General features: G+C 40.4%; 1 protein-coding gene across 1 annotated transcript in view; it reads left to right on the forward strand.

Moving 5' to 3' along the window:
* The window catches only part of PLCXD3 (phosphatidylinositol specific phospholipase C X domain containing 3), a 177301-nt gene that overhangs the window by 121563 nt on the left and 31058 nt on the right, over positions 1–24680 (forward strand). The window contains exon 2 of the mRNA XM_047875965.1: positions 154–862. Coding sequence (XP_047731921.1) covers positions 154–862 — 709 coding nt within the window. The remainder of the gene's footprint in view (positions 1–153; positions 863–24680) is intronic.

Raw genomic sequence — 24680 nt, forward strand, 5'->3', positions numbered from 1 at the left:
GCCTGCCTAAAACATGAGACTGAACTGAGAAAATATTACTTATTATTTCCTTTGGTTCATTTGAGGAAGAGATACGGACATTATAAGAGGGAAACAAGTTGGGGAGAGCAAAGGACTGAACTATAACCACATTATGCCTTGTTATTCTTCTAGGATCTCATGATTCCTTCAGCTTCTACATTGATGAAGCCTCTCCAGTAGGGCCTGAACAGCCAGAAACCGTCCAGAATTTTGTCTCTGTGTTTGGAACCGTAGCCAAAAAGCTGATGCGGAAATGGTTAGCCACTCAAACAATGAACTTTACTGGTCAGCTAGGAGCTGGGATCCGTTATTTTGATCTTCGAATTTCTACCAAGCCCAGGGACCCCGACAATGAACTCTACTTTGCTCATGGTTTGTTCAGTGCCAAAGTCAATGAAGGCCTTGAGGAGATTAATGCATTCCTCACAGATCACCATAAGGAGGTAGTATTCTTGGACTTCAACCATTTTTATGGGATGCAGAAATATCACCATGAAAAACTGGTCCAAATGCTGAAAGACATCTATGGAAACAAGATGTGCCCAGCGATTTTTGCCCAGGAAGTTAGTCTAAAGTACCTGTGGGAGAAAGACTATCAAGTGCTGGTCTTCTACCATAGTCCAGTGGCTCTGGAAGTGCCCTTTCTCTGGCCTGGGCAGATGATGCCAGCACCCTGGGCCAACACCACAGACCCGGAAAAACTGATCCAGTTTCTTCAGGCATCCATCACGGAGAGAAGAAAGAAGGGCTCGTTTTTTATATCTCAGGTGGTACTGACCCCCAAAGCTAGCACTGTGGTCAAAGGAGTGGCCAGTGGCCTCAGAGAAACGATCACAGAAAGGTAAGTGTCTTAAGGTATCAAGAAAAAGTCTTAAGGAATGTAACCCAAATTCATAGAGCTAGTAACTGACAGAGCTAAAATTTATACTCAGGTGTATTAATATCCTAGGGCTGCCACACAACATACCACAAACTGGGTGGCTTAAAACAGAAGAAACTTACGATCTCTCAGTTGCAGAGGCTAGACATCTGACATCAAGGTTTCAGCAAGGTCAACTCCATCTGATAGCTTTGAGGGAGAATCTTTTCCATGCCTCCCCACTAACTTCTGGTGATGGTTGACAAGCCAATGTCTTGGCTTATAGATACACCATTCCAATCTCTGCCTCCATCTTCACATGGTGTTCTCCCCATGTATCTTTCTCTTCTCTTCTTATAAGGACACCAGTCATATTGGATTAGGGTCCACCCTAATTATATCATCTTAATTATGTCTGCAAACACCTTATTTCCAGATAAGCCTCAGTTATGAGTACAGGGGATTAAGACTTCAATGTATTTTTTTCTAGGACACAGATCAATGCATAGCACCATGCATTTTGACTCCATGTCCAGTTGTATTTTCATAGCACTCCTTTTCACATTTATATAGAACTTTACAGATTACAAAGCCTTTTCTCTATTTCTTGTGGCCTTGTTTTATATACCTAATTCCATTTGATCTGCACAATCCTAGGAAGTAGATAAAAAGTGAGGTTTAGAGAAGTGAAATGTTTTGCGTAAGGCCAATTGGACAATGAAGGAGGAAACCAAGACTCAAATTCCATGCTTCTCACACCATATTCTATTCCTTTATGCTATACCATAAGCAAGGGTCACTCTCCAGAGCATGGGTTTCCATTTGGCAAGCCCAGCCATACATGTTAGAGTGGTGCTTACTTGTGAAGTATAATTTAAGCAATCACCAAAGATCTCTAGCTCTTTCCCATCAGTGTGATACAATATGTAGAATTGTACATATTGTTTATTCTTTTCAGTTAAACTATCAAACAAAGCAAATATTGTCTGAAGAGAAACTACAATTCTTACCAGACCTTATCTTAAACTTTACTTGACATTTTGAATTATGGTAAGGAGATAGAGCATACATATTTTGCTCAAGGTCTTTGTAGGAAAAGACAAGGAGACGAGGAGAAAAGATTAGGAGATGAAATCGTATGGATGGCCTCATAGCATAGCACGTAGAGTAGGGAATGGCAGGAGGTGAAGCTTGCAGTGGGGCAGGAACACACTTGTAAGAAAGCCTTTAGCCAGGCTAAAGAAAGAATTTCATCTTATGAACAATGGGGAGCTAGAAAATTGTATTTAGTGGCATAGTGACTTGACCGGATCTGCATTCTAGATAGATAATTGGTGTAGCGTGGAGGCAGAGGATTGGAGAGAGTGGACAGTGAAGAGGTGCTCGGAACTATTTCAGCAAGGTAATGCAAGCTAAACTGAGGAAATGAGAAAACACAGAAGGGGATGGTATCCCACAGCAAAAATTAGAATTATTTGACTATTTAGCTATGTGGTGTGAATGAGAGAGAAGAGTTAGGGATAAAGTTTCTTCTTGAGAAGTGGAACAAGTGATGCAGACATTTACAGAATCAGGAAACAAAGACTTAGGGAGGAGGTGGGGAAGCTACAGTCAAGGTTATGTTAAGTTTATTTTTATTTTTATTTTTTTTTATTTATTTTTTTTTTATGAAATTTATTGACAAATTGGTTTCCATACAACACCCAGTGCTCATCCCAAAAGGTGCCCTCCTCAATACCCATCACCCACCCTCTCCTCCCTCCCACCCCCCATCAACCCTCAGTTTGTTCTCAGTTTTTAACAGTCTCTTATGCTTTGGCTCTCTCCCATTCTAACCTCTTTTTTTTTTTTTTCTTCCCCTCCCCCATGGGTTCCTGTTAAGTTTCTCAGGATCCACATAAGAGTGAAACCATATGGTATCTGTCTTTCTCTGTATGGCTTATTTCACTTAGCATCACACTCTCCAGTTCCATCCACGTTGCTACAAAAGGCCATATTTCATTTTTTCTCATTGCCACGTAATATTCCATTGTGTATATAAACCACAATTTCTTTATCCATTCATCAGTTGATGGACATTTAGGCTCTTTCCATAATTTGGCTATTGTTGAGAGTGCTGCTATGAACATTGGGGTACAAGTGGCCCTATGCATCAGTGCTCCTGTATCCCTTGGATAAATTCCTAGCAGTGCTATTGCTGGGTCATAGGGTAGGTCTATTTTTAATTTTCTGAGGAACCTCCACACTGCTTTCCAGAGCGGCTGCACCAATTTGCATTCCCACCAACAGTGCAAGAGGGTTCCCGTTTCTCCACATCCTCTCCAGCATCTATAGTCTCCTGATTTGTTCATTTTGGCCACTCGGACTGGCGTGAGGTGATACCTGAGTGTGGTTTTGATTTGTATTTCCCTGATAAGGAGCGACGCTGAACATCTTTTCATGTGCCTGTTGGCCATCCGGATGTCTTCTTTAGAGAAGTGTCTATTCATGTTTTCTGCCCATTTCTTCACTGGGTTATTTGTTTTTCGGGTGTGGAGTTTGGTGAGCTCTTTATAGATTTTGGATACTAGCCCTTTGTCCGATATGTCATTTGCGAATATCTTTTCCCATTCCGTTGGTTGCCTTTTAGTTTTGTTGGTTGTTTCCTTTGCTGTGCAGAAGCTTTTTATCTTCATAAGGTCCCAGTAATTCACTTTTGCTTTTAATTCCCTTGCCTTTGGGGATGTGTCGAGTAAGAGATTGCTACGGCTGAGGTCAGAGAGGTCTTTTCCTGCTTTCTCCTCTAAGGTTTTGATGGTTTCCTGTCTCACATTTAGGTCCTTTATCCATTTTGAGTTTATTTTTGTGAATGGTGTGAGAAAGTGGTCTAGTTTCAACCTTCTGCATGTTGCTGTCCAGTTCTCCCAGCACCATTTGTTAAAGAGGCTGTCTTTTTTCCATTGGATGTTCTTTCCTGCTTTGTCAAAGATGAGTTGGCCATACGGTTGTGGGTCTAGTTCTGGGGTTTCTATTCTATTCCATTGGTCTATGTGTCTGTTTTGGTGCCAATACCATGCTGTCTTGATGATGACAGCTTTGTAGTAGAGGCTAAAGTCTGGGATTGTGATGCCTCCTGCTTTGGTCTTCTTCAAAATTCCTTTGGATATTCGGGGCCTTTTGTGGTTCCATATGAATTTTAGGATTGCTTGTTCTAGTTTCGAGAAGAATGCTGGTGCAATTTTGATTGGGATTGCATTGAATGTGTAGATAGCTTTGGGCAGTATTGACATTTTGACAATATTTATTTTTCCAATCCATGAGCAGGGAATGTCTTTCCATTTCTTTAAATCTTCTTCAATTTCCTTCATAAACTTTCTATAGTTTTCAGCATACAGACCCTTTACATCTTTGGTTAGATTTATTCCTAGGTATTTCATGCTTCTTGGTGCAATTGTGAATGGGATCAGTTCCTTTATTTGTCTTTCTGTTGCTTCATTGTTGGTGTATAAGAATGCAACTGATTTCTGTACATTGATTTTGTATCCTGCAACTTTGCTGAATTCCTGTATCAGTTCTAGCAGACTTTTGGTGGAGTCTATCGGATTTTCCATGTATAATATCATGTCATCTGCAAAAAGCGAAAGCTTGACTTCATCTTTGCCAATTTGGATGCCTTTGATTTCCTTTTGTTGTCTGATTGCTGATGCTAGAACTTCCAGCACTATGTTAAACAGCAGCGGTGAGAGTGGGCATCCTTGTCGTGTTCCTGATCTCAGGGAAAAAGCTCTCAGTTTTTCCCCATTGAGGATGATGTTAGCTGTGGGCTTTTCATAAATGGCTTTTATGATCCTTAAGTATGTTCCTTCTATCCCAACTTTCTCAAGGGTTTTTATTAAGAAAGGGTGCTGGATTTTGTCGGAGGCCTTTTCTACATCGATTGACAGGATCATATGGTTCTTCTCTTTTTTTTTGTTAATGTGATGTATCACGTTGATTGATTTGCGAATGTTGAACCAGCCCTGCATCCCAGGAATGAATCCCACTTGATCATGGTGAATAATTCTTTTTATATGCCGTTGAATTCGATTTGCTAGTATCTTATTGAGAATTTTTGCATCCATATTCATCAGGGATATTGGCCTGTAGTTCTCTTTTTTTACAGGGTCTCTGTCTGGTTTAGGAATCAAAGTAATACTGGCTTCATAGAATGAGTCTGGAAGTTTTCCTTCCCTTTCTATTTCTTGGAATAGCTTGAGAAGGATAGGTATTATCTCTGCTTTAAATGTCTGGTAGAACTCCCCTGGGAAGCCATCTGGTCCTGGACTCTTATTTGTTGGGAGATTTTTGATAACCGATTCAATTTCTTCGCTGGTTATGGGTCTGTTCAAGCTTTCTATTTCCTCCTGATTGAGTTTTGGAAGAATGTGGGTGTTCAGGAATTTGTCCATTTCTTCCAGGTTGTCCAATTTGTTGGCATATAATTGTTCATAGTATTCCCTGATAATTGTTTGTATCTCTGAGGGATTGGTTGTAATAATTCCATTTTCATTCATGATTTTATCTATTTGGGTCATCTCCCTTTTCTTTTTGAGAAGCCTGCCTAGAGGTTTGTCAATTTTGTTTATTTTTTCAAAAAACCAACTCTTGGTTTCGTTGATCTGCTCTACAGTTTTTTTAGTTTCTATATTGTTTATTTCTGCTCTGATCTTTATTATTTCTCTTCTTCTGCTGGGCTTAGGCTGCCTTTGCTGTTCTGCTTCTATTTCCTTTAGGTGTGCTGTTAGATTTTGTATTTGGGATTTTTCTTGTTTCTTGAGATAGGCCTGGATTGCAATGTATTTTCCTCTCAGGACAGCCTTTGCTGCGTCCCAAAGCGTTTGGATTGTTGTATTTTCATTTTCGTTTGTTTCCATATATTTTTTAATTTCTTCTCTAATTGTCTGGTTGACCCACTCATTCGTTAGTAGGGTGTTCTTTAACCTCCATGCTTTTGGAGGTTTTCCAGACTTTTTTCTGTGGTTGATTTCAAGCTTCATAGCATTGTGGTCTGAAAGTAAGCATGGTATAATTTCAATTCTTGTAAACTTATGAAGGGCTGTTTTGTGACCCAGTATATGATCTATCTTGGAGAATGTTCCATGTGCACTCGAGAAGAAAGTATATTCTGTTGCTTTGGGATGCAGAGTTCTAAATATATCTGTCAAGTCCATCTGATCCAATGTCTCATTCAGGGCCCTTGTTTCTTTATTGACCGTGTGTCTAGATGATCTATCCATTTCTGTAAGTGGTGTATTAAAGTCCCCTGCAATTACCACATTCTTATCAATAAGGTTGCTTATGTTTATGAGTAATTGTTTTATATATTTGGGGGCTCCGGTATTCGGTGCATAGACATTTATAATTGTTAGCTCTTCCTGATGGATAGACCCTGTAACTCTTATATAATGTCCTTCTTCATCTCTTGTTACAGCCTTTAATTTAAAGTCTAGTTTGTCTGATATAAGTATGGCTACTCCAGCTTTCTTTTGGCTTCCAGTCGCATGATAAATAGTTCTCCATCCCCTCACTCTCAATCTAAAGGTGTCCTCAGGTCTAAAATGAGTCTCTTGTAGACAGCAAATAGATGGGTCTTGTTTTTTTTATCCATTCTGATACCCTATGTCTTTTGGTTGGCGCATTTAATCCATTTACATTCAGTGTTATTATAGAAAGATACGGGTTTAGAGTCATTGTGATGTCCGTATGTTTTATGCTTATAGTGATGTCTCTGGGACTTTGTCTCACAGGGTCCCCCTTAGGATCTCTTGTAGGGCTGGTTTAGTGGTGACAAATTCCTTCAGTTTTTGTTTGTTTGGGAAGACCTTTATCTCTCCTTTTATTCTAAATGACAGACTTGCTGGATAAAGGATTCTTGGCTGCATATTTTTTCTGTCTAGCACCCTGAAAATCTCGTGCCAATTCTTTCTGGCCTGCCAAGTTTCAAAAGAGAGATCAGTCACGAGTCTTATAGGTCTCCCTTTATATGTGAGGGCACGTTTACCCCTTGCTGCTTTCAGAATTTTCTCTTTATCCTTGTATGTTGCCAGTTTCACTATGATATGTCGTGCAGAAGATCGATTCAAGTTACGTCTGAAGGGAGTTCTCTGTGCCTCTTGGATTTCAATGCCTTTTTCCTTCCCCAGTTCAGGGAAGTTCTCAGCTATTATTTCTTCAAGTACCCCTTCAGCACCTTTCCCTCTCTCTTCCTCCTCTGGGATACCAATTATGCGTATATTATTTCTTTTTAGTGTATCACTTAGTTCTCTAATTTTCCCCTCATACTCCTGGATTTTTTTATCTCTCTTTTTCTCAGCTTCCTCTTTTTCCATAACTTTATCTTCTAGTTCACCTATTCTCTCCTCTGCCTCTTCAAGCCGAGCTGTGGTGGTTTCCATTTTGTTATGCATTTCGTTTAAAGCGTTTTTCAGCTCCTCGTGACTGTTCCTTAGTCCCTTGATCTCTGTAGCGAGAGATTCTCTGCTGTCCTGTATACTGTTTTCAAGCCCAGCAATTATTTTTATGACTATTATTCTAAATTCACTTTCTGTTATGTTATTTAAGTCCTTTTTGATCAGCTCATTAGCTGTTGTTATTTCCTGGAGATCCTTCTGAGGGGAATTCTTCCGCTTGGTCATTTTGGATAGTCCCTGGCGTGGTGAGGACCTGCAGGGCACTTCCCCTGTGCTGTGGTGTATATCTGGAGTTGGTGGGCGGGGCCGCATTCAGACCTGATGTCTGCCCCCAGCCCACCGCTGGGGCCACAGTCAGACTGGTGTGTGCCTTCTCTTCCCCTCTCCTAGGGGCGGGATTCACTGTGGGGTGGTGTGGCTCGTCTGGGCTACTTGCACCCTGCCAGGCTTGTGATGCTGGGGATCTGGCGTATTAGCTGGGGTGGGTAGGCAAGGTGCTCGGGGGCAGGAGGGGCAGGCTTAGATCGCTTCTCCTTAGGTGATCCACTTCAGGAGGGGCCCTGTGGCAGCAGGAGGGAGTCAGGTCCGCTCCCGGAGGTTTGGCTCTGCCGAAGCGCAGAGTTGGGTGTTTGTGCGGAGCAAGCAAGTTCCCTGGCAGGAACTGGTTCTCTTTGGGATTTTGGCTGGGGGATGGGTGGGGGAGATGGCGCTGGCGAGCGCCTTTGTTCCCCACCAAACTGAGCTCTGTTGTCAGGGGGCTCAGCAGCTCTCCCTCCCTTTGTCCTCCAGCCTTCCCGCTTTCAGAGCAGAGCTGTTAACTTATGACCTCCCAGACGCTAAGTCGCGCTTGCTGTTGGAACACAGTCCGTCAGGCCCCTCCGCTTTTGCAAGCCAGACTCGGGGGCTCTGCTTGGCCGGCGAGCCGCCCCTCCGCCCCGGCTCCCTCCCGCCAGTCCGTGGAGCGCGCACCGCCTCGCCGCCCTTCCTACCCTCTTCTGTGGGCCTCTCGTCTGCGCTTGGCTCCGGCGACTCTGTTCTGCTAATCCTCTGGCGGTTTTCTGGGTTATTTAGGCAGGTGTAGATGGAATCTAAGTGATCAGCAGGACGTGCAGTGAGCCCAGCGTCCTCCTAAGCCGCCATCTTGCCCGGCAGGTTATGTTAAGTTTAAAGTATGAGTAAAGCATCCGGTGGATGTGGCCAATTGATCGTTAGGAATATAAACCAATTCAAGTGGCAAATTATTGGCATTTTTTGGCAGTGAAAGCCACAAGCTATTTGAGTTGAGGCGGTCCTCCATACAGAATTGTAACTTCCTTCTGTTATTCAGATATTAGCTGAGATCTCCTATTCTTTAAAATTTTAATGTGATCCCCAGCTCTTCATTGTATACCCTATGCAAGTATAACCTCTTCCCTAGGATTTCTGCCAATGTCTAGATTTCTTACGTTCCTATGGTATGAATGCTTGCTGCTTCTGGTTTATATCATTTTATGGGTTGATTGTCCCATGTGTATTTTCCATGACCCTGTAGAACCTTAAACTTGCTTCTTGCTCAATTTCTACAATGGTTTTTAGATTTTACTGAGGATTTGAGACGACAGGTTTGGTTTTATAATTATAATAATACAATTAATTTTAAATTGAACTTTAGACTTGTCTGTAAGTACAAATATTCTGGCCCAGGATATCTTCCCCAGATGACGTCTATATCACTTTAACCCCATGCTCAAGTCTTATGGCTAAACCCTCTCCTCCACCTCCTTCTCCTTTTCTTTTTCTCATCTCTTTTCTTTCCCTAGGCACACATTGTCTTGGAGATTCCACACTCTCCTCTAGATTATTATGCCAAACTATTCTCCTCATTTCTAGCCCTAAGGCCCAGCTAGTCCCATCAGACTGTGTTTGATAGCACCACCTTCTACAACAGTTCATTGTTTTGGTAAATAACAACTTACCACTTCTCTTACATCCTTAAAAATGAGAGAGTTCTAGTGTATACACATAAGAATGTGTTGTTCTTAACTACACCCCACAAAGGCCCCAGATTTTGAGAAGTCCCTGAGGACCCATTAGAGGTAGGGAAGGCAGGAGGGGACTGGGAATCAACCAATTACAACATTCTTTATTCTCACTACGTCTTTAATGAAGGAAGCTTCATCTCTAAATTTTACATATTGGGCATGAAAGGAGTCTTCCCTTTCTTTCTTTACCTTCTGTTGCCTCGTTCTATATTTAGGAAAAGACTTTCGCATCTAATATGCCTCCTTTGCATTTGGCTAAGAACCATACCCTGCTTTTACCTGTGTAAGGAATAGCCTTTGGGAAGTCAGGAAGAAAAATCCACTCAAGGTATAGATGACTTTCATTTTTTTCTCTTACAGGATTTCATGCAGTTAGGTCTTTGCAAGTTACAAGTTGAACTGCTCTTTGGTTACTTATGCTATAGTACAGTATTAGTAAAGTAGGATTTGTGGAAAAAAGATCAAATAAGTTAGGAAAGTGCTGAAAATTAGATATCTGCTTAAGTCTCTCAAAAGATTCACAATCTTTATAGCATGTAAAAGTCACTAACAAGCATTTTAATGAAGAATTCTGTTTAAACTGAACTAATACAATGTTTTGCAAACACTTAATATTTTCTCAGATAGCACTTATTAACAGCCCATAAAATTAATTTTGAAAAACTGTCCTCAGTCATCTGCTCTAATTCAGAACTTTTCACTTGCCTCTGGCTTACATATCTGGAATAGTAGAGCTGTGTCACTGAAAAAGGTGGAAGAAAGGGGTGCCTGGGTGGCTCAGTTGGTTAAGCACCCCAGTCTTGATTTCAGCTCAGGTCAGGGTCTCATGTTCAGAAGATCAAATCCCACCTCAGGCCCTGCACAGGTGCCTGGTTGGGATTCTCTCTCTCCCACTCTCTCTCTCTGTCCCACCCACCACTTGCTCTCTCTCTCTCTCTCTCTCTCTCTCTCAAAAAAAAAAAAATAAATAAAACTTAAAAAGAAAAAAGAAAAGGGGGAAGAAAAATTTAAAAAGTAGAAATGCAGACCCTGTAGGTAGAATCAACTTTTTTTTCCTCTCTAGGACTATGCAAATTACTTGGAAATGATTTGCAAATATATCTGAACCTGGCCATTATGAACAGAGTTTGTCTCAGAAGTACTAGAAAGACCTCCTTGTAAACAAATTGGAATGCCTGTATGCTGCGTATGGTATTCATGTAAAGCTCTGGTTTTGTTTTTATTTGATTTGACATATTTCAGCCTTCTGTGTGAGGCTTATAGGAAAAGGTCATTGTCAGTCCTTAGATAGTTCCTTGCAAAGTTAATTTACTTACCTCTGAAAGTCATCGAAAGAATACTTGACTTCCCAAAGACATAGTGCTTCTTTTTTCTCATCAAGTGATAAAGCCCATGAAGACTTTTTGCCATTTTCCTCTTGCTATTGTGCACAAACGTACTCATTCAGAAAGTCCTACATTAACACCAAAAGATGTAATGAGACTCTCCTTTGCCACCAAAGAAGTCGCTAGGCAATTTTAAGATTTTCCTGGACCTTAGGTATTTTCACCTGCAAAGTTTGGAGTTTGAACTAGATTATTTCCAAGACACTTTCCAGTTCTAAAATCCTACAGTTCTAAGATCCTGCATGTGACTAGTTTCTCTATAATGTTTTATGGCATCTAATATTTGGACTAACAAAACTGTGAGCACATGCATTTAGAAAACAGTGTTTGAAGGTGTAGGTGGCTTTTAGGACAACTCAACTCAGGTAGTGTAGCTTTCAATCTGGCCACTGGTTCCAAATATTGCAGATGCATTTTCCACATTTTAGTAATGCCAAAAGACACAGATTTTTATTTCTTAAAGACCTATTTTTAATTTATTTTTCAAACACCAGCTTTTGCACCTCACCCCCACGGAATTCACACGTTCTTAAAAAGAAGGTGTGCGACTTGAGTCAAGTCCTTCTCTAATTCATGGAAGTTTATTAAATTATAGGTTTTGTTAGTTTAAAAAAATCAGTTAGACCACCTGTTGGAATATTTAAGGAGCAATACGTCTTTGCAAGTAAATTGATGCTGAATTAATTGAGACAAGGTTTATACAGGCCAGTAATTTAGATGATGAGGATGATGGTGGTGATAATGATTATGATCATCATTATCATCTATTTTAAGTGTTCCACATCTGTTTAATACTGTGCTAACTGCCCTGCCCATTTTCCCTCATCATCACAGTCATTGTTTGGAGGATGAAGTAAAATATTCAGCATGTAATTGGTTGTTGGCTGACTGTGAATAAGCACCAATGTCACCCAGCTGGGAAAATGAAGGCTCCTGTATTGGTTGAGCCCACATTATGTACCAGGCACTGTACTAAGTGCTTTGCATGAATTTATCCATGTAATCTTCCCTCCAGCCTTGCAAGGTAAGTATTATTAAATACATTAGAGTTGAAAAACTGAGGGTAAGAAATGTCTAGTACCTTGCTCAAAACTCTCATATTGGTTTAGCAAAACCAGGATTATTATTTGGATTTGTTTGACTCCAAGTTCCATGCCTACTCCTGAAAACTAGGTAAAATTCATGTTTCTTAGCAGTGGGTACATATAATATGTCATCTGTCATCTTGGAGGGCAGAGTCAGGTCTAGGGGTTTGGCAGGGAAACGTATGCTGCAGTTGGGGTAGGCAAAGCTAATGAGAAGAGTAGATTTGAAATGTTTTGGTTTCAGCTCAGGTCATGATCTCAGGGTTCATGAGTTTGAGCCCCATGTTGGACTCTGTGCTGGCAGTGCAGGGCCTGCTTGAAATTCTCTCCCTCTCCCTTGCTCTCTCTGGCCCTCCTCCATGCTCTCTCTCGCTCTCAAAATAAATAAATAAACTTAAAAAAAAAAAAAAGAAAGTGAATCGAGGTAGAATGCTGTCATGGGGACCCTCATGGAAGCACCACTATTAAATAACAGAAAGGAAGGGAAAATTTAAAGGTGACTTGGTTTCCACCTCCTTGCCTTGTGCCTCGATTGCCCATTTGACTGTTTCCATTGAGTAAGGAAATTGAGGCCAGAGGTATGCTAAACGATTGTCCAAAGTAACAGAAGTAACTGCCAGCAAATATGGGATTAAAATCCAGGTCTTTTGGCTTGCAGGCAGAATTTTGTCCTCTACACCTTAGGGAAGGATGAGGACAGAGGATGGATAAGAAGGCTAGGAAGAGTCAGAGACCATCAGACTGCAGGGACCAACATGGAAGGGTCAACTGGCTCTCTATCTGCATCGTGCGCAACATAACAAGGTGCCCTAGAACCTTGACCAGAGAGGATCAGACGTCAGACCTGGGGGTGGGCCATCGATTTTGTGCAGGGCTGACCTTTCATGGGCTCTCTTTCTGCTTCGTGAACACAATAAACTCTAATATTTCCATCTTATGGGGACATACCCCAGTTCACAACCATACCTCAAACAATATTTCTGCTGCCCAATTTACCCTGTTGTTGCCTGGACCCAGCAGGTGTGGGGCTGGATGCTGGGAAGTTGTTCACCTGTGGCACCATCACCTTAGCATCTTCAGGGAGCTCACAAAAGGTGGAGACTCAGAATGGTTCAAAGGCAGCTCAGGGTGACATGAGAAAGCACCAATCTCCATGAAGAGCAGCTTTCTGGCTCTGCCCTATCCCACCCCCCACCCCGCCACCCCTGCCATGCCCCAATAGGTCAGTGCACTGGTGGGACAGCTGAAAATGGATTAGTCTCTTCAGTAAAAGGGAAAACGGCCTCCTCAGGAGACACATGCCTAAAGAGAAAGAATGTCAAGGAGACCATGGAAGATCGGCATTAGAATAATCATTGTTCGTAAGATGCTTTCATCATAACGTTTAATTTCTTCAACATATGCTTATGGAGGCCTCATTTGTTCAACAGGTATTATTCTTGATATGCAATTTAAGAAACTGAAGGTCAGAAAAACTAAATAATTTGTTCAAGTGGGGCTTGAACCAGTGCTAGGATCAATTCAGAATCTAGGTCTTTTGAACCATTAGAAAGAGGAGTCTGGCTTGTAAATAAGATGGAAGCTCCAGACAAATGGGGCCATGCATAAGAAGCGTTCATGAAAATGCAAATTCCTGTGTGCTTTCCCCAGAGGCTCTGATTCATGAGCCTGTGGCTCAGAGTTTTCAATTTCTAACAGCCTCCAGGTGAGTCCTTCTTTGAGCAACACTGCTCCCCTCTGTAGGCAAGCTGCACCTCAACCCCCACCCCAGCCACAGATGAACTTGGTTTCAAGAAACCTGGAAAGAAGACATCCAGATGGCCAACAGGCACATGAAAAGATGCTCAATGTCACTCCTCATCAGGGAAATACAAATCAAAACCACACTCAGATACCACCTCACACCAGTCAGAGTGGCTAAAATGAACAAATCAGGAGACTATAGATGCTGGCGAGGATGTGGAGAAACAGGAACCCTCTTGCACTGTTGGTAGGAATGCAAACTGGTGCAGCCACTCTGGAAAACAGTGTTGAGGTTCCTCAAAAAATTAAAAATAGACCTACCCTATGACCCAGCAATAGTACTACTAGGAATTTACCCAAGGGATACAGGAGTGCTGATGCATAGGGGCACTTGTACCCCAATGTTTATAGTAGCACTTTCCACAATAACCAAATTATGGAAAGACCCTAAATGTCCATCAACTGATGAATGGATAAAGAAATTGTAGTTTATATACATGATGGAATACTACATGGCAATGAGAATGAATGAAATCTGGCCTTCTGTAGCAATGTAGATGGAACTGGAGAGTGTGATGCTAAGTGAAATAAGCCATACAGAGAAAGACAGATACCATATGTTTTCACTCTTATGTGGATCCTGAGAAACTTAACAGAAGACCATGGGGGAGGGGAAGGGGAAAAAAAGGTTAGAGAGGGAGGGAGCCAAAACATAAGAGACTCTTAAAAACTGAGAACAATCTGAGGGTTGATGGGAGGTGGGAGGGAGGGGAGGATGGGTGATGGGTATTGAGGAGGGCACCTGTTGGGATGAGCACTGGGTGTTGTATGGAAACCAATTTGACAATAACTTTCATATTTAAAAAAGAAAATAAATAAATAAATAAAATAAAAGTTAATTCACAAAAAAAAAAGAAAAAAAAGAAACCTGGAAAGAGAGAGTCAACCCCAAAATTTATCAGTCCCCTTCCAATCCCAGATTCAGGTAGTTCTTCCTTAAGCCATGATTTCTCTACCCACAGACCGTGCTAGATTTGTTCTGTCACTAAGGTAGAGCTACCCGTCACTGATTTCTAGAAAAAATTGGTCCTTTACTATTGTCTCTCATACATCTTCTCTCCCATGTCACATAACTCTATCCTAGGATTATTGTGCTGCAGAAACATGGGCAAGGCTTTGGGGAGAGACTCTTTTCCCCTGGGCCCAAAAGCACATTCCTTTGCAAGAAGCGTTAGTAACTTTGAGACTCTGTGTCTTCCACCAAAACCAATTAACATTATAGCATTTGCAACTCAGTGGCCTCCCCAGTCCTGATTTCAAACAGTAAAAAGAAGTTTCTATAACAATTTCCGACCATAAGGCCGTGTGACACAAGAATGATTTCTGCCTGGGTCCTGCTGGGGTGTGGCAGGAGGGAGGACTGCCTGTACCCCTCTCTGTTTTAACAGCTTTTGACCCAAGAATTTTTAAAACAGGAGTGCACATCAAAGCTCACCTTCTCCTTTATTCTGCTGATGTTGTATGATTAAATGACAGGTGAATACAGGCAGGCATCTTTCATTATCTGTGTCAGAAGAGTCAAAGACTAGAGAGAATGCCAAGCTGTTGGGAAGTCAGTTGCCCATTCAGTGCCTGGTGTGTGTGTGTCTGTGTGCATGTGTGTATCAGAGAGAGAGAGAGAGTGTGTGGAGGAGTGGGAAACTTGGGAGTGTATGTGTAGGGGAGAGAGGGTGTGTGTGAGAGAGGGGGAGGGAAAATACGTACACTTGTCTAACAAGCATGGCGTAGGATAGAGGTTTACCCACTTTAATCTGTGGATCTAAATTTTCTTATGGGGAATTGCTTGGCAGATTGAATTTAACATCTGAAAAGGAAGTAGCCTAGTATGTAACTGGCATTCACAAAAAGCTGAGAGCAGGTGGGTTGATGGTGGGCAGAGGGAATAAAGATGGAGGGCCCAGGCAGCAGGGATGTTTAGTCAATTAGATTATGGCACAGTAATTTGGAGACTTCAGCCAGCAACTGAGGAATAAGGAGGCTTGTTTGGGATTTGAAATGAACCAAAGCACATATTTTCAGTAGATGAGCCAGTAAGTGGTGTCTGTTTCAAGAAGTAAAATGGGTCGGATCTGGACAGCACAGGCCACATACTGAGGCACAAGGAAAAGCCTTCAGGCGGGTGCTCCCTTTCTGCCCTGTACTCACAGGGCTCCTGAAGGGAAGCACAAGCCCATTCCACTGAGCACTCATCCAAAGGGAACAGCTCCACTCTGGAGAGACCTTATTGAAAACTGGGGGAAGGGGAAGCATTGCCAAATCACTAGACACAAATATATAGTTGAACACACTGACCTTCCTTGTTGCAGCAAAAGAGAATTCTCACCATTGGGAACCATGATACATCCCAGTGAGAGGGTTGGAAGGGAATTTTAAACCCTATAGAATTGGGGCTTAGATTGAGTGACTTGGGGAAAGGTTCAAGGAATTAGAGGTTCTCTCTAGATCGGATTGTGTGAAAAGGCAAGGATAATTCTATAAGTGGGTATCTCCATAAGCCTTTACTTATTATTTATTTTTTAATATTTTTTAATGTTAATTTATTTATTTTGAGACAGCGTGTGAGCACACGAGAGGGGAAGGGGCAAAGAGAGGGAGAGAGAGAATCCCAACCAGGTTCCCAGCTGTCAGTGCAGAGTCCATCACGGGGCTCAATCCCACAAACCATGAGATCATGACTTGAGCCAAAATCAAGAATCTGATGCTCAACCGACTGAGCCACCCAGGCACCCCAAGTCTTCTTTTTTTTATGTTTGTTTGTTTGTTTGTTTTGAGAGAGAGATAGAGAGAGAGAAGAGGGGCAGAGAGAGAGGGGGAGAGAGAATCCTAAGCAGTATCCACACTCAGTGCAGAGTGCAGGGCTCAATCTCACTACCTGAGCCAATTGCTTAACTGACTGAGCCACCCAGGCTCTCCATGAATAACTCCTATCTGTATGGCCAGAAGAAGGATAAACTATAATTGGCAAAGGAGGTGCAGTCATTTATTTTAGTCTAGAGAGGTAGATGTTTGGTTACTTTGTGGGTGATCTTGTTTTTGTGCTTAGACAAAATTAAAGTATCCTTTTTTATCCCACTGTCTCATGATCTCAAGTAACCTAGTCTGAGGTTGGTATTCTGGGAGATTGTTCGGGTCCAAAAGGAACATAATAGGCCTAGTTGTGCGTGTCAGGCCAGCTTCTAAATGTCAGGGGTGGCTTTTAAATTTCTTTTCTCCCTTTTCAGTGCAATGCAGGGAAGAATTATCACTTCCATTTGGTTTAAAGCCTCTGGTGTGAATTAGGCTTTCCATGTGCTTTTTCTTCGTGGTTCTTTTTCTCACTGAAATAAATGAGGCTGTATCTATGTAAGAGCCCAGACCATTTTGATAATGAAGCCAATCAAAGAATTGGTGATACCCCAGCCCAGGTTCGTCTACTGAAAGTGAAAACTCTTCACATTGAGCCATACTGACAATCTTGATATTCTTTCTCTGCAGTCTTAAGTTTCTGCCTATCTCATTGAGAAAGGGCTGGGGCTGAATGGCAAATATAAGGAACCCAGGTGGTAGATATCAGAGGAGTTGAGGGTGAGAAAAAAATGTGAGAACACAGAATTTTATAAAGAGAATTGCTGATTCTTTGATATTGGTGACTATTCCAACTTTCTTCCCAAAGTTTCACAACTTGTTGAAGGCACAAAGAAGCCAAAGGGGAGAGTCAACTGTCACATTTACAACTGAATTGTTTTCTTGCCCTTTATGGCAGGGGGAGGCATATCCGCCTGGGCTTGCTTGAATGGGTGCACTAGCAGGCTTATTTGTGTTGGGTGCATTTGGTAGACTCAGCTTTGGGTGACTAATCTATGCATTCCCAAGGGTGACTCCAACAGGTATAAATACTTATTTCAGTGAGGTGTATGAGCTAAATCCTCTCTGTGAAAGGATAAAAGGGTGAGGAGTTGCTCCACCTGCACCCCACCTAACAAAATTGTTACAGAAATCTCAAATGAGTTAACTAACACCACTCTAGGCAATGACATTTCAGCTTTTAATTTATCACATTCAGTTGATAAAATATTTTCTTCCGTAATATTCTCATTATAACAACAATTTAAAAAGCTGTAAATATGATATTTTCTCAGACTCTCTGGCCTTGGGGCATTTCAGAAGCAAACACTACATGCATCGGCTGCAGACACTAATCTTTGGCTTCATGGTGTAGAGCACAGATCTTCCGGCTCTTGATCTGTGTGTCTGGGATTGTAGCCTCACTCATTAACTTATTTTAAAGTACTAAAAATAATTAGACAAGGATAGATAGAAACTTGCCTGTCATAATTGATTTTTTTTCAGAAATCGCAAGTATAGCTTGCATTTTTGCTTTAGAATATTCCTTCCTCCCACCCCCTCATCACTTATTTCTCTGTGGCCTCAGCTGTTAAAAGAAAAGAAGCTTACAAGTTGTTTCTGGAGCTGTGACATCCTTTCTTGAAGGAGCGGTATGTGGCAGTGAGACTGTAATGTGTGATTTCATTAGTGAATGCTAACAGCACAGGCTGCCCTTTGGAAATGTATGGGAGATTTGGCCAATATAAAACTGAGCGAATTCACCGCGTAGCTGCTGCCTGTCTGAATACTAAGCAGAAAAGCTGTTGCCAATATGACTTAACTATGGTTTGAAAATGAACCAGTCAAGAGGATAAACAACACAGTAACAAGTTATTCAGGAATGTACATTTTTCAGATGTTTTGGTTCATTTTTGAAGAGTTTAATTTAGATGGCCTGTTTCTCCAAATAAAATACTTGTAAGAAGTAGCTTATAGTGAAGAGATTGTAGGGAAGCTAGGTTAGATAGTTCAGTCTAAGTCAAATCTGTCAACAGATACCCTGTGTTGATTTGGGGGACATATGATGGAAAAAAATAGCCTGGAAACTTAGTTTTATTCCTGTCTTAGTTTTACATTTACTGGTTAGCAGTTGAACGTTTGTGTAATGAATTTGACCCTTATTGCCATTCACAAGCAGAGCAGGCTGCCACGTGCATTTCTACCTGGTTTTATAGACAGAAGGAGAATTTCACACCTTTGCACACACACACACACACACACACACGCACACACACACACAACTCATTACCACTATGGGCTTACACTTTACACTTGTGTTCTAAGCAGCCCCCAAACAGGATATGGCCAATACTCTTGTATCTGATAAGGACTGAGAGACTCCATAATACCATGGACATTGAGGCAGATGTTTTAATGTCTCCATGACATGGGCTGTGCAAATAAAGGCGTATTCAATGGTCCACAATTTTCTGCTCCAAGTAGCATTAGGTAGCCAGCTTGAGATTGAAAATGTGATGTGATGTGTGTGTGTGTGTGTGTGCGTGTGTGTGTGTGTGTGTTGAAAGGTGTAAGAGAGAAGTAATGAAAACAAACAGAAATCTACTTTTTTCTCAGCATCTGTGAGAGTATATCTTCTGATTGGAGGTACAGAAAGTGTTCAAAGACCAGATGTGGTGCTCTCACCTAGTTTCAAGATTGTTCTGGAGCATACAAGTACAGTGATTCTTGAGGTATTTCTTTGGCAATTGAGTTGTGAAATTTTATTTCCCTATCCCAGCATTGCATGGCTTATCTTTGTGATATTTTGAGGCTTTTGTCTTTCTATAACTCTTGCTAAAAATTCAGATAGAACTTAGATATGGTGGGATAGAGAGGAGAAGAAAATAGCATAAACCACTTGGTGAATGTTTTTATGCTATGGGTGTAGAGAATTTTAATTTCTCTTTTTAAAGTGACCAAAGTAGTTTCTCTTAGAGTCCCAGCTCAAGAATCCATCTATCTTTTGAATCAGCCAGTCACTCAACCAAAAAGAATGTGTTAAGACCATGCTGTGGGCTTGGAGTGGGGATAGGAGAGGCATGGTGTACTGTCTTATAAAATATTGCTTCCTGATCCTTGGGTTACAGGGTTATCTTTTTAGAACTTGAGATTTATATAGGAGACAGAATTAGAGAATGGCACATGACAGAATTTGCAACTAGTACTAACATTTTGACCTGTAGATTTCATATGCCATAGGAGCTCAAAAGAAGGAAAGATGACAAAAGTGACTTATCTAATATTTCAGGATAATAATACACTGGCCGTCTCTGCCCTTTACCTTCCTCCAACCATTGCAATGTGTTGTACACAAATATCAAAAGTATGTCTATTTTCTCTACTCAGATGTGGTCTACTTTTGTGGTTCTCTAATCATTGACCATTGACGGTGGTAAAAGCATCTTTTCTAAGGTAGAAAATTCTGCTTGATTTTGGGAACATTTCCAGACAATAAGGTTCAAACTAGGCCAACAAGTTGAGTTCTGTGGTGGATTCAAAGACCCAACACTTTGTGTGTTTACTGGTGTTAGTGATGGCTGTTTATGAGAGAAGGGAAAACAAAACCATTATGCGAAAGGATTTTCTTTTGACCACAAAATTCAGCAAGTCCCCTGAGAAAATTTGGCAACTATGTGACTCATGTCTTATTTTTTAACTTTGAGGTAGAAAAATATGCTTTTAGGTTTGACATTCTGGCCTGCCCACCGTATATGCCAAGATACTTCCTTTGTTATCAGAAGTACATATCAATGAAGTACATTCCTTCACTTATTGAATTAACTTGACAAGGGAGCCACCTTTGGGATTTCTGAAAGATAGCTGGGAAGCAACTTTTGACAAATATGGTTGGTCTATTTTTTCCTCTCTTCCTTCTCAGTTTTGCAGTGAAAAGGGACAATTTTATAGCAACTTGGCAAAACGTAGCGCAGGAAGTCCCAGCTGTTCTTGCCCCAGCTGCCTGTGAGATCTAATAACATAGGGTGGGAATAGCACATCTCAGAAGAGCGCACACATTTTAAGTTGCTTTAATTTTCCTGCCAATTAGACTTTTAAGATGCCAAATGTATCTCCAGGCAACCTCTGTGACAATTTAGTACCCTTTGGTAAAGGAGCTTAAGGCAAACAAAGATTTTCAAGTGGCAAACGGCAGGGGATACATTTATTCTTTCATCACCAAAGAAAAATGCATGTATGTATTTATGGAGACATGAGGACACAGGGATATTAATACTGACGCCACTGAAGGATGCTAAAGAGACTGGGAGTCAGAATTCTCAGCCTAGGGCAGGATTTCTTAGCCTCAACACAATTGACATTTTAGATAGGATAATTCTTTGTTGTGAGGGACTGTCCTGTGCATTGTATGACATTCAGCAGCATCCCTAGCCTCTACCACATGACTCCAGTAGCACCTCGACCTCCAGTCAGAACAGTCAAAAATGTCTACAGACATTGGTGTGTGTGTGTGTGTGTGTGTGTGTGTGTGTACATGTGTACATGTGAAAATTCCCTCTAGTTGAAAACCCCCGGCCGAGAGCAGCCACTGCACAGATCTATGACAGTTACTTTTTCTGGAGCTCAACTCCTTTACTTGTTAAACAAATGATACCAACTGCTCAGGGATTAGGGAAACATAAAATATTTAGTTATATGGCTTGTTTTTTTTGTCTAAGTGAATATGCCAAAATTTATACATTTTCAGTGTCTGCTGCCTTCAGAGTAGTCACCTTGGGAATTTACTTATCCATCCAAGTGATACTGAAGCAATTTTAAGACCAGTTTCAGTGGGGGTAAATCTTTATCTTTTCAGGGTAAAACGGGTTTTTGAAACAACCTAAACTCATTCGGAGCCAAGTTTAATAAATAAGGTGGGTGAACAGAGACGATAAATGCTGTTTGGAGGCAAAATCCAAATGGTACAATAATGAGATTGATTTTTCATATGTGCCTCATGAACATACTCTGAAGGCAATTTCAATAGAGGAGTTATAAAAAGGTTTCGAGTCATCCTACCATTGATGGGATAAGTGAACAATCATCTCCACAGGTAACAATTCTGAATGATAGCTCACTTTCAGCTTGTAAGTTTTGGGGGAGTGTGTTATAAAAAGAACATCCCACGACCTTAGAATCATACCTCATAGAATAGGGTAGTATAAGAGAAAATATTCTTGATTCTTGAAAATAATGTCTGTCTTTGAATATGTTTATTATTATTTGTATTATGTGGCTATGCTAAGTGCCTGCACTTCAGAATGACTAATAGATATGATCAGTCCCTAGTCCTCAAGGTGATTACTTTCTAGTGGGGAGACATATTCATGAGCAGTTTAATTCAACATAGTGTGGTAAGTGCTAAGATAAACCAGAAGCAGATGTTCACTGGTTTCTGAACCCAGCACTGCCATTTACTAATGAATTATGTAAGCTGGAGGAAGTCAGTTTCGTCTGCCTTCGGTTTCCTGATTTTGTAAAGTAAAGGCATTGACTAGCCTTTGTCCTCTCTTCGGGTATCAGTACTCTAATTCTGTAGTAAGAGTGACAATTTCCAAGGGCATATGAATTACAATGTTTTGTAGGGGAAATTTAATCATATGGTATCTGAACACTAACCTTTAGTTCCATTTGAATTATTACCAAAACAGGAAGAAATTCCCAATTAGATGTTCATGAATACCAACTCTTGAGAGACCTGACCTGTTACTGGTAGTTCATTATTAAAGAATGACTGTAAATCAAATGAATTATACTGACTTTCTTTTTCCCAGACTCTGCAGGGTTATAATGAGCTGTATGTAGCCTTGGTTGATCAGAAGTTGCTGTATCCTAGGAAAATGGCAAGCAGTGGAGAGTGAAGTAAACGTTTATATTTAAAACTTAAATCAATAATCTTTTGTTATTCAAATCAATGCATTACTACAAAAATATGACTGACATCCATAAACCTAGGTTCAAGTTTAGATGATTTACAGGGTGCCAGTTTCTGACCTCGACATTCTCAACTGTAACATAAAGAAATTGGAATGAGAAGTTATATTTTTGAATAACTACAGTAGACATATCTGTTCTCATTTTAGACCTCCTAGCAATTGAATGATGCAGATATTTTCATTTCTACTTTATATGTGGAAAAAAGGAGGCTTAGCAAAGCAAACCAAATCACCCAGCCTTACACAGCATCCATGGCAGAGCTGGATACAAACATATGTCTGCCTGATTTCAGAGTCTGTGTTTCTTTTTTAAGCCCCTACACATCACTCCACGTTCTAAGTTGTTTCTGATTCAGTTCTGAAATTGTATGATTTTTTTCACAAATAACCCAAAGCAGTAATAAGAAAGTATCATATTTACTAACAACTATAAAATGAAAGGGAAGAAAATGTTTCCATCTACTTCCAAATTCAGGAATTTTAAACAACAAACAACTTAAAAGTCCTATCAGAAGAGTAGCTTTTCCCAACATGTGAAAATGGCTTCCAATGAATGTCATTGATTCTTATCCAGAATGTTTTAGATTCCCAAAGCTTTAGGGATAGAGGACAAGGCAATCCAATTTTCAGATTATCTCCTTTGGCTAGTGTACTGACTGACATGCTAACAGAAAAATAAGTGTGGTGTTCTATTTGGTGGCTTGCCCAAAAAGCAGCTACCTCCAGCTCCAGTTTTAAACTTTCACCTATAAGGAGCCCTGGTGATTCAAGGGTTTGTGTACTAAAATAGTGATAGTTCAAGATTAAAATAGTCAATTAAGTGAAATATCCCTTTTAACTATATTACTTTTTTATGTTGTAGATTTTAAAAAGCTGTAGCGAAATATAGAGCTAGAGATTAGCAAGAGCTGTCAGATGTGGCTTCCCGTAGAATGGCACAGCAGTCTATCCATTCATTTCTTTATTTCTTCATTTTTTCTCCATCCTGGGAATGAGTTCATTCCATTGGGTATCTTGTTTGTGTTTTCTGTATAGTTTAAGTAGCTCAGAGAATTCACTCTGGACACCGAGCTGCGCTTGTCCTGACTCTGCCAACTTGCCATGTGTGATCTTAGGCAAGTTCTTTAAACACTGAGCCTCAGTTCCTCTTCTGGAAAAAAGAAGTGAAAATACACCTGTCTCATAATGCTACTGAAGAGCATAGCATGATAATCATGCAAAGTGTTTAGCTTAGAGCCTAGGACATAGTAAGAGATAAATAAATGTTGGCTTTCATTATTATTATTATTAACAACAGTTTTATGAGGACACCCAAAGGCATTCTGCTAAATTAAAAAAGTAAATAATTCTCTTCAAGAACCCAATTTCCTATGAAGAGATTTTATTATTGAGGCTAATTAAATTTACTTTAAATAGAACTTTACTGTAATAGAGCTTATTATTATGATTTGGATTTTCCAATAGATGTGGATACACATGACAATTCTACTCACCAAGGGTCAGATGTTACACGGCCATTTTGCAGCATGTATCTTAGGGTTTTGTTTTTCTCTAACACTAATATTACAGATTTCTATTATGTTGCTCATTATTTTTCTTATAATCATTTTAAAACTAAGCTTAAATCTGTTACAGTGATTCTGTACATCAGAGTTATCAGTGGAACTTTACAATCTACGTGTGTTCAAGCTCCTTCTTTGGAGATTCTGCAGTGGCCCTGGATCTCAATGTCATTTTGGTGTTGGGTCTGATTTGAGAATCACTGATTGACTATCCCATGAGCTCCTTGAAGAGAAGGACCACCACCTTTTCAGTTTTATACTTCCTAAAATGACATATAATAGCTATTAAGTCTTTTCTGAGTAGTTTTGGAGGTCAGATATCATAGAAGAAAATGAAAGAAAAATTGAGTTACATATTCCAAAGAAACCAAGCCTTGCATGTTTTTAGAAATGAATTCATATCTAACAAATTCATAATTGGCCAAAGTCACCTAAACTTATTATGGTAACAATTTTTTAATTGATAACATGATTTTCAAAAATTCAGTCTGTAGTATTCTTCTGACATCTGTATTGGTTTATACCAAGGAGTAAAGAAAAGACTAGCCACAATTAACAAATAGCTTAAATACCTATCCTTCAGAGATCTACTAACAGGTTGGGCTAGCTAGATAATGTTGACAAGGAGCTGTGCTGAGAAAGACATATTGTTGTCATTAATCACATTTCCATTGTTTAAATACATCAAGCAATGCAGCAGGTTCTGTTGCAAGTAAGCATA

Source organism: Prionailurus viverrinus, chromosome A1 (assembly GCF_022837055.1).
Source record: "Prionailurus viverrinus isolate Anna chromosome A1, UM_Priviv_1.0, whole genome shotgun sequence".
Classification (NCBI taxonomy): domain Eukaryota; kingdom Metazoa; phylum Chordata; class Mammalia; order Carnivora; family Felidae; genus Prionailurus; species Prionailurus viverrinus.